This window comes from Bactrocera latifrons, unplaced genomic scaffold (genome assembly GCF_001853355.1).
Source record: "Bactrocera latifrons isolate USDA-ARS-PBARC rearing strain unplaced genomic scaffold, ASM185335v1 scaffold_1381, whole genome shotgun sequence".
Taxonomy (NCBI): Eukaryota; Metazoa; Arthropoda; class Insecta; order Diptera; family Tephritidae; genus Bactrocera; species Bactrocera latifrons.
In genome coordinates, this window is record NW_017534832.1 from 12279 (window position 1) to 22253 (window position 9975).

At 34.8% G+C, this 9975-nt stretch overlaps 1 protein-coding gene across 1 annotated transcript; it reads left to right on the plus strand.

The window, feature by feature from the left end:
• Positions 1 to 4153: 4153 nt before the first annotated feature.
• On the plus strand, positions 4154 to 4834 carry LOC108965306. Its single transcript, XM_018927622.1, has one exon. The coding sequence runs from the start codon at positions 4154 to 4156 to the stop codon at positions 4832 to 4834; it is 681 nt and encodes a 226-aa protein (XP_018783167.1).
• The last annotated feature ends 5141 nt before the right edge of the window (positions 4835 to 9975 follow it).

A 9975-nucleotide genomic window follows, 5' to 3' on the forward strand; every position in this document is an offset into this window, starting at 1 on the left:
ATATCTCAATTTTTACTCAAGTTACAGCTTGCACGGACGGACGGACAGACAGACATCCGGATTTCAACTCTACTCGTCACCCTGATCACTTTGGTATGTATAACCCTATATCTCACTCCTTTAGTTTTAGGACTTACAAACAACCGTTATGTGAACAAAACTATAATACTCTCTTTAGCAACTTTGTTGCGAGAGTATAAAAAAAAATTTCGAGTGGGGGATTTTTTCTAGAACTCTTGTGATTCTGTTAGCCATCTGGCGTGCAACCTCTTGTCCCAAGATCCGCTGGGTTATCTGCACTTGCAACATGTTGGCATTTTGCTGGGTCAACTAAGACTAAAACTCGAGATATTCGGTTAGATACATAGGTCTTCCAGCAATAGGGTGGTTTTTCTAACCGCGCAAAAACTATTTCTGAGTCTGACCAAAAATAGGTTTTATGATCGGTTAATGAACTATTGAAATTAATTTTGCTAACACTAGAGCACCATTCAGTTGAAGCCATGGCAGACTGATTGTCTTCAAAGGTGCAACTTTGGCATTGGCTACCAAGAGGTGTGCAGATATTTTATTATCGTATTGAGTGCATACATAGACTGTTGCACAATAAGCCTTTTCAGAGGCCTCACAGAAACCGTGTAATTCTGCGTTAATGTTGGAATTTGGGGTGTTTGGGTGGAATTTAACCATCGAAGGATTCGAATTTCTGATATAGTATGTAGGTTGTTTGCAAATTGAACACATTTTGTTAAGCGTACAGGTTTTACCTGTTAATCCCATTCAATACCATCTTGCCGCAATTCTTGAATGAGGATTTTTGCTTGAATAATTATTGGCGAAAGCCATCCTGCGGGGTTGGAAAATTTTGCCACCAAGGAAAAAATTTGGAGTTTGGTTATGGCGGACATTGCAGATATTTACAATTGTATACGAGAATTGATCTCTTATTGCATTCCAGTGAATCCCTAGGGTTTTTGTTGTACTGCCCGCTTCAAATTTGAGGAAATCTGTAGCTAATAAGTCTTCCTTTTTTATGTTTTTTATTATTTTAGGCTGATTTGATGTAATTTTCTTTAAGGGATCACTCTGATCACTTCGCAGGCTAAGTACAGACTGTGGCTACCTGATAGAATATCATCCACGTAAGTTTGTGTTTGTAACACAGAAGTTGCTAAGAGCACATTTTTTCCACTTTATACAGTGTCCTGATCGCCAAATGCCAAAGGTGACATTTTTAAGTTTGTAGTCGCTGATTGGGCTATTACTTGATTTGCGGAAGACTATACGGTGGAAATCTTGGTCATCTTTATGTACTAGAATTTGTCTGTATATTTTCTCTACATCCTCATAAAAAACAAATTTAAACATGCGCCAATTTAGTATTAGCCGTATGAGAACAGATTGTAAGGTTGGGCAAGTGTACAGTACATCGTTGAGTGATTTGCCTGAGCCTATACACTTTGATTTGCTGAACACAATGAGCGCGACAGACTACAAACACCATCTGTTAAATATTAAAATACACACGTTCTCATGGACACAGTTATTTTGACAGCTGCCGGACTACACGACTGCAGGCCGATAGTTGTCGCTCTCGCTAACTTCAATATATTTTAATATTTGCCAACGACAGTAGGACAACAATAGAGTTGATAGAAGAGGGATGAGGTAGAGTGGTGATGCCACTAATATGTAAAATTATTCAAAGCTCTAACAAACCTGAAGTTAATTTACAAATAAAAGCATAAAATAGCAGTATTATATCACTTGTAATAACAATTGATAATTTAAAATAAATAAATTTACATATTTACTTATTTTTTGCATAAAAAATTTTACTTTGAACAAAATATTAAAATTTCATTGAAGTGAAGTGTACATGCAAAATGGACAGCTGTGTTGTCTTGTGTACATGCCGGCCATTGTTATGTTGCTGTCTTCTCACAAATGTTCATGTAGAAGGATTCACAACGCCATTTTGAGTTCACCGTCGTGCTGCTGCAGTCTGTCGTGCTCATTATGTTCAGCACATGAGGCATTGAAAACATATACCCCGTGATGTGGCAGATAAAAAGATAAATATCTACCTTTAGATACTTTTTATTATGGTATAGATTTTTCCATATGATTGAGGTTTAAATATTCATCACATTATCATATGCTGCTTTGAGCTCACTTTTCTTTATCAGACTTTTTTCCAGCTTAGAAATTGCTGGATTGCTGATATTCTAGAGTGACCTAGAGCTATAGAATCTGGGAAGGTGAGTTTGAAAGGGAGTCGCAAAACTAACGACCATTTTGGTTTCTTTTTGTTGTGGACTTTACATGCCTGGTCTTCTTCTGATAGTTGAGTAGTCTGAAATAATTCTTCTACTTCCCAGAATTTTTTGAGTTCATTATTTAGATATTCGTTTGAAATATTTTCAACTTCAGTTGTAAAAGAATTAATTTTTTATGTGACTTGGCCACTTAATATCCAACCAAAGATTGTATTTTGGGCTAACAATTTATTGTATATTTTTTCTATACCTTCAAGAATTATTTGAAGTATTAAGTTACTACCTAATAATAAATCGATTTGTGATGGGGTATGGCAGTTGGGAACTGCTAATTTGACATATGATCATTTTTCCCATTGCTTTGTATTTACTTCACAACTTGGAAGCTAATTTGTGAGTTGCGGTAGAACGATGGCTTGTGCATCTATTCGTATATCCGCATTTGGAGAAACTATGTTGATTAAGCGATTTTGATCTTTAAATGATATAAAGGATCTTTGAGAACCTTTCTTGAACTATTAATGCTCTTAATTTGAATAATTCTCCTCTATGTTCAATAGCGATGATCACAGTGGGAAGCAGAAATTTTGCTTTCATTTTCTGAATGAAGAGCTTGCATTTTTGCTGCTTTAGAGCAACATGTTTGTTATTCCCTTTTTCGGGATTACCACTTTTGGTTCTAGTGGTTTTATGAAATTGATTTTGCTTAATATTTTGAAAATTTTTAATATTATATTAAGCAATGAGTGGTGTCTTCGTTGACAGTACACATAATTAAATTTGCTTTCACAGTCTTTTGTCCCGTGAGTATTGGACAGACAGTTGATGCAAAGCTTATGTTGTTGTTGGACAAGATTGTTCCTATCAGTGTTTAAAAAACTTAAGTCGAAGTAGCAGAAGTCGCTATATTTTTGCTTTTCACAGCTTCGACTGCGAACGACTTCTTAAAATGAACAGTTGTTTCTGCTTTTGCTTCTGAAGAAAACAGAAGTCGCAGTCGAAGCAAAAGCAGAAAACGATCGTCCACGAAAAGCGAATCAGCAGCAGCAGACGCCGTGTAAAAAGTTTTGATTTGCTCGACTTCTGCAAGTCGCCAGCAGCAGCAGTCGCCGTTTGAAAAGTTTTGATTTTGCTTTGCTGCTGCTTTCGATTCTGCAAGTGGCTGCATGTCGCAGTCGCGACTAATGTCGAAACTACTKTCGCGTCTGAATTTTTCTGCGTATACTGTTTGATTGATTCTTGTGCATTAGTGTCAATTGAAACAAGTTCSATACAGGAGCTTAATTGTTTAACTATGGCGCAAAGTGATATTTGGATGTATTTCGGGAATAATGTTGATGGAGGCATAGCTACATGTAAAATATGTGCAAATAAATTAAAAAATAATAGACTTTCCAATTTAAAAACTCATTTACTTAATTTACACAAAATAAATTTAAATGCTGCAAGTGTTGGACAGTTAGAAACGTCGTCGTCGTCAAATTCCTTCATAAAATTAAAAAAAAAAACTATTAGAAAAAAATAAAATTAAAATTGAAGTGAATAAAAAACAACTGTTGAGGTCATATATTGGATTGGTGACAGAAGACAGCATTCCATTCAATGTCTTAAATTCGGAAAATATGTGAAATATCGTTGACCCAATTTGTGATGGACTTAAAGCCGCTGACGGAAAAAAAATTACGTTAAATGCATCAAACTGCAAAAAAACTTTGCAAACAGTGGCAAACAATGTAAAAGAGCATATAACCACTGAAGTGGCAAATAAATTATTGTCTTTAAAAATTGACAGTGCCACGCGTCTGGCAAGAAACATTTTTGGCATAAGTGCTCAATACATTAGTTCAGCTCAAATAAAATCCCTTATATTGGGCATGGTAGAGCTTAAAGGTGTTGGATCGAGCATAGCCAAAAATCTCGCCGCTGAAGTGCTAAAAGTCCTAAATAAATATAATATAAACTTAAGCCAAATAGTGTCAATTACATATGACAATGGTGCCAACATGCTTAAGACAACAAATATATTATCATTTGCTTTCGATGAAAATCTTGGCGAGGACGACGAATATTGTTCAAACGATGAATATTTAAAAATAATTGAAAATATTGAAAAAATGCCAAACGTGTTAATAGGGAATATTCAAGTTTGTCGTTGTGCTGCACATACAGTTCAACTGGTTGCTCTCGATGTTACCAAATCGTCGGATATGTTGAAATACCTATTTAATTGTCGCAACATGACGAAATTTATAAGAAAAACTTCAAATGGATTTCGCGAAATATTCGAGCTGAAACAGCTAAAAATGCCGCAACTAGATTGTCCGACCAGATGGGGATCCACCTACATGATGCTAAAGGATTTGTTAGTGGCTAAAGATGAATTAACTGAAATTGAGTCAACTGAAAACAAAATCGAAGAAGACAATTTTGAAGTGGATGCATCGTTGTGGGATTTTATTGAAAACTATTGCTTAGTTTTCAGTCCATTGCAGAAAACAATAAAAAATTTCAAGAAGAGCAATTGCATTATGGAAATTTTTACGCCCAATGGCTAAAATTACAAATTTGCACAGAAAAAATTGTAAGTGATACAACTCACGATATGACAAGAACGATTGGCGAAAAGATTCTGAGCTCTATAGAAAGGCGATCGAAAGTATTATTAAATAATAAATTTCTCATTTCGTGTTTTGTTTTGGATCCTCGTTTCGAACATACACTAATACCACAACAAAAAAATTATGCAGTGAATCATTTAAAATCGATATGGGGCAGAATAAATGACATAAATTCTACTGGACAATTATGCTCAACACCAAATTCGGGCTCACATCAATCTGTGAACCATTTTTTTGATGAAGAAGGCGAATTGTTAAACGCTTACTTAGAGCAAGGGATCCAAACGGAAGTCAGTAGTACATTCGACGTCTATTCAAAGATTGACAATCTTCAACTTCCTTTCCAAAGAATCGATGCAGACGTTCTCACATTTTGGAAAGRAAAGCAGTGCACTGACCAGGAGCTATRTSCACTAAGTAATGTTTGCTTTGCTGTACCACCAACTCAGGTACATATATACAAATGTTTTAATAAATTAATGTTCACAGTTTCATAAATACAAATGTTTTCTAACAGGTGACGATTGAACGAGCATTTTCGACGTTAAGACTTGTACTTACTGATTACCCAAATCGACTAAGTCAGGAAGTACTAGAGAATATACTGCTGGTCAAATTCAATCCAAGCTTTCTGGACTCAGCGATTAATAACTTATCTCTTTTTCAAGATAACGAAGATTTTGAAAGTTTATTTTGAATAATATTGTATTTTATGAAAAAAATTAATTTAAAAAAATAAATTGTCATACTGTTTAGTTTATTAGAATGCAAGGGGAGCAGCAAACAGCATAAGCAGCAAAGTAAATCTCGACAGCAGTTGCGACTGCGACATGCAGCGACTTGCAGAATCGAAAGCAGCAGCAAAGYGAAATCAAAACTTTTCAAACGGCGACTGCTGCTGCTGGCGACTTGTAGAAGTCGAGCAGTAGCTGGTGCTTCGACTTGCGTTGCTTAGCGAAAGCAGCAGCAAAGCAAAATCAAAACTTTTCACACGGCGTCTGCTGCTGCTGATTCGCTTTTCGTTGACGATCGTTTTCTGCTTTTGCTTCGACTGCGACTTCTGTTTTTTTTTCAGAAGCAGAAGCAGAAGCAAAATCACATGAAATGAAACTTGCTGCAGTTTTTTAAACACTGGTTCCTATCTGAAGCAGACATTTTTTTAAACTTCTCGCAAGGCCTTACATTGTGACCTCTTTCACATATTTCACATAATGATTGCCAATGATATGTTTGATTTGTCAAAAATATATATATATAATACTTCTATTAGCGTGTCTATTATATTGTATAGTATTGCTGGCTTGGGGTTTAAAAAAGTTTTTATTCGAGTCATTGTGATTATTTTTTGTCTTGACTATTTTTTTTTTTTTTTTTTTTTTTTTTTTTTTTTTTTTTTTTTTTTTTTTTTTTTTTTTTTTTTTTTTTTTTGTCAACTCGCTCAGCTATTTCGTACTGAGTTCTTAAGAATTCTTTCATTTGATGCCATTTTGGCGATTTCTTTCTTGTCACTAGTGATTGCTCCCATCGTAGCAAAGCAGCATCAGGCAGTGTTGCTGCACAAATATTTACTAGGATAGGGTCCCACGATTCTGTGGAAATCTTTTCTGTTTCTAATACTGATAAACAATTAGTCACTGTCGAGTATACTTTTTGAAATTCTTGGCTGGTTTGTTGTTGAATTTTTGGTAAATTCATTAAAATTGTTATTTGGTTATCTAACAATACTCTTTCATTTTCGTATCTTTCGACCAGTGCTTCCCAAGCCAGATTAAAGTTTTCGTCATTTAAAGCCAAACGCTTGATGATACTGTCTGCTTCCCCTTTTGTTTTGTATCTGAGATTTTACAGCTTTTGAGCTCGTGAAAGTTTGGGATTTTTATGTATAAGGCAGTGAACATGTCCCGGAAGGACGGCCACTGCTCATAACCTCCGTGAAAACACTTCAGTATCACAAGCTGGCACTTTGAAGAATATACCTGTATCTAGGTCTTCTTTTTGAGTCGTTACTACTCTCGGAGGAGGAGTAGTGGCTCTACATGGCCTTAACAAATTTATTTGGTCTATTATCATTGCTTTCGTAATTTCATATTGTTCGAGGCAGTTTTCATATTTAGCTGACGCCGAAGCTTTTATGTTTTCTGAGAGTTCAGCATCGTCATTGTCTAGTACTGTATCATATGCTGCCAGAAGGCTTGCCCATATGCTATCTATGCTATGAATTTTTAAATTTAGAACCGATTCTGTATTGTTATTAAAAGGGGAAGCAGTAAATCTTGTGCAGTATCTAAGAAAACTTTCAGTTATGAACCTTGACACTAAATTATCTTTGGTTATTTTTTGTTTGGCACCCTGCTTTGAGCGTGTAGCGTCAGCGCTTCAGGTGTGCTTTGTGATTTACCTTCACATCAGCCATTTTCAGAATTTCTAATAATTGAGGTGTTCTAGGTTTAACCTCTTTTGATTTCTCAGATGGCATTTATAGAACTAAATTGTAAGCTTTGAGCTTAAAAATCTTTTGCTTTGAAATACAATATTGGAAATATGAGCAAATGTGTTAACAAAATGAAAAGAAAAATAGAATTAAAACTTTTATTATTAATTAATTGAATTATATAAATTTGCGAACACGTAAGTATTCACCGCATAAATCGTCAAAATAAATAAATATTTGTATATACACCCAACTTTTTTTTTACACGGTAGATACGTTAATCAGAAATCAATGTACAAAAAGAGGCGTTTCCTATAGAAAAAAGGGGGATACGTCCCATGTCATCTGAAAACCGTGTAAGATTAAATAAAGAATTATATTTACTTTGAAAACCGTGTAAAAATGTTGAAAACTATAAAATTTCAGATATGCATACAAATTGTTAGTTCATATGGCATTTTATTTGAGCTTTAAAACTTAAAATACATAAATCAGGTAAAAATTGGTAAGCAAAAAACAGAAGAAATCTGTTAATCCAGAACTAAGAACAAAAAAATTAGAATAGAGAAAAAAATATTTACATTGCTACATAATTATTCGTCGCTAGTTGATAGCAAGCGCAATTGTTGGTGAGATATCCATTTCAGCAATGTAAATATTATGCGAACAAAATGTGTAGGTAATAGGGCCTATACACGACACACATGTGCGTTGGATTTGTGTGAATTCGTTTCGCCCATACACGACACACAAATCCATTTTGCGTTCGTTTTTCACACAGTGAACATGTGCCACAGGCAAGCGGAACATTTCTTGGAATTTATTATCTCCGCTAATTGCCGTGGGGGGTGTAAGGCTGGTAGGTTCTGTCTGGTTATTGTTTTGCAGTAGCACTTTCATCCATTTCTTTTTATTTCGTTAATAAGTTATTTCAACTTTTATTTTTTTCAATTTTATTTTTATATTTATCACTTTTCGTTTGCCAAATTGCTAATTAATTTTTTATAAGATCCATAAATTCTGAAACGAAGTTTCTATTAATGGGGTAGCCTGCTTTAGAAGCTTCAAATAATCGATTTTTTTGTTTAAATCTCTTTAACAATTATATAAGAATATGTCCCCAAAGTTATAGATGGGAATTCGAAATATTATCGAAGCTAGAAGGGAAATAGTGACCGAGCGTCTAGCAGATATATGAGCGCTTGGGCGAAAAGCGAAAACTTTACCGCGTGATTTCTCGGTTTTTAATTGTTACGATTTTTTTAATTGGCGACTAAACGTCGTATGGAATATGGGGCAAAGTTTGTTATCTTTGACATTAAGGTATTTTCTATTTAAAATATAATAAATAAACTAAGAAAGTCAAGTTTGAACATATTTTTAAACAACATTAAGTAAAATTTCTTTTGGACGAAAACCACTTTTTTAATTTTTTTTTTTTGAAATTCTACATTTTTTTGGAATTTTCGTAGTTTAACTAGAAGATAAGTTATTAAAAAAAGAATCTCTTAGAATGTTTTGTTTCTGATAGATAAAGCGACCTGCATCCTGCTCGCCGTCCGAAAAATGCACATGCGAGATGCATCGGGCAATTGCTTCCCAAAGGCAGAATATCAAAGATTTCGTACTTAAATCAATTGTTTTTTCCCCTCCCAAAAAATCCTCAAAAAAATCGATTTTTTGAAGCTTCCCCCTTAACACTTGCCATTGTTCGTCCGCGGTCTTCACTGTTCGGCGACACACGACTGCACACAGCGCCATACACGACACACATGTGCGCGCACCGATCGTAAAAAATCAAACATTTTCGCGAGCATGGATCGGTACGCGCACAGTCCCATACACGAGTAAACCGCATGCGCACACATACCGATCGAACGTACTTGTGTGTCGTGTATGCCCACTTTAAGAGTGATCGAATAAGGGGATTTCCCAGTTAGTATGTATGTTCATTTCAGCAATGATGCTAAGTGTGGTAAAACAAACATAATTACAAGACAGTTATTTAAAAACCGTAGTTGATTACAAATTTTGTACAAAAAAACCTTTTCTCAACCGTGTATTTACACGGATTTAAAAAACACGGATTTAAAAAACGAGTTAGGTGTAATTATTGATTTTTTTTACCGTGTATTAGCGTATTTGCGATATACTCGCGATTAATTTGTATGTTCAATGTATGTTCATTTCAGCAATGATGCTAAGTGTGGTAAAACAAACATAATTACAAGGCAGTTATTTAAAAACCGTAGTTGATTAAAAATTTTGTACAAAAAAATCTTTTCTCAACCGTGTATTTACACGGATTTAAAAAACGAGTTAGGTGTAATTATTGATTTTTTTACCGTGTATTAGCGGATTTGCGATATACTCGCGATTAATTTGTATATTATTTATTATAAGAAAATAATAGTAACTCAAAAATATATGTATGTATATATGTATGTATTTATATGCATATATAAATGGATTACCGGCTGAGCTATTCAAACTCGGCGGCGAAAAGCTGATACGGTGCATGCATCAGCTTCTTTGCAAAATATGGTCGGACGAAAGCATGCCCAACGATTGGAATTTAAGTGTGCTCTGCCCAATCCACAAAAAAGGAGACCCCACAATCTGCGCCAATTACCGTGGGATAAGCCTC

What these genes read in the sequence shown, in the direction of transcription:
- LOC108965306 (XM_018927622.1), top strand. Translation starts at nt 4,154, where the DNA reads ATGGTAGAGCTTAAAGGTGTTGGATCGAGCATAGCCAAAAATCTCGCC.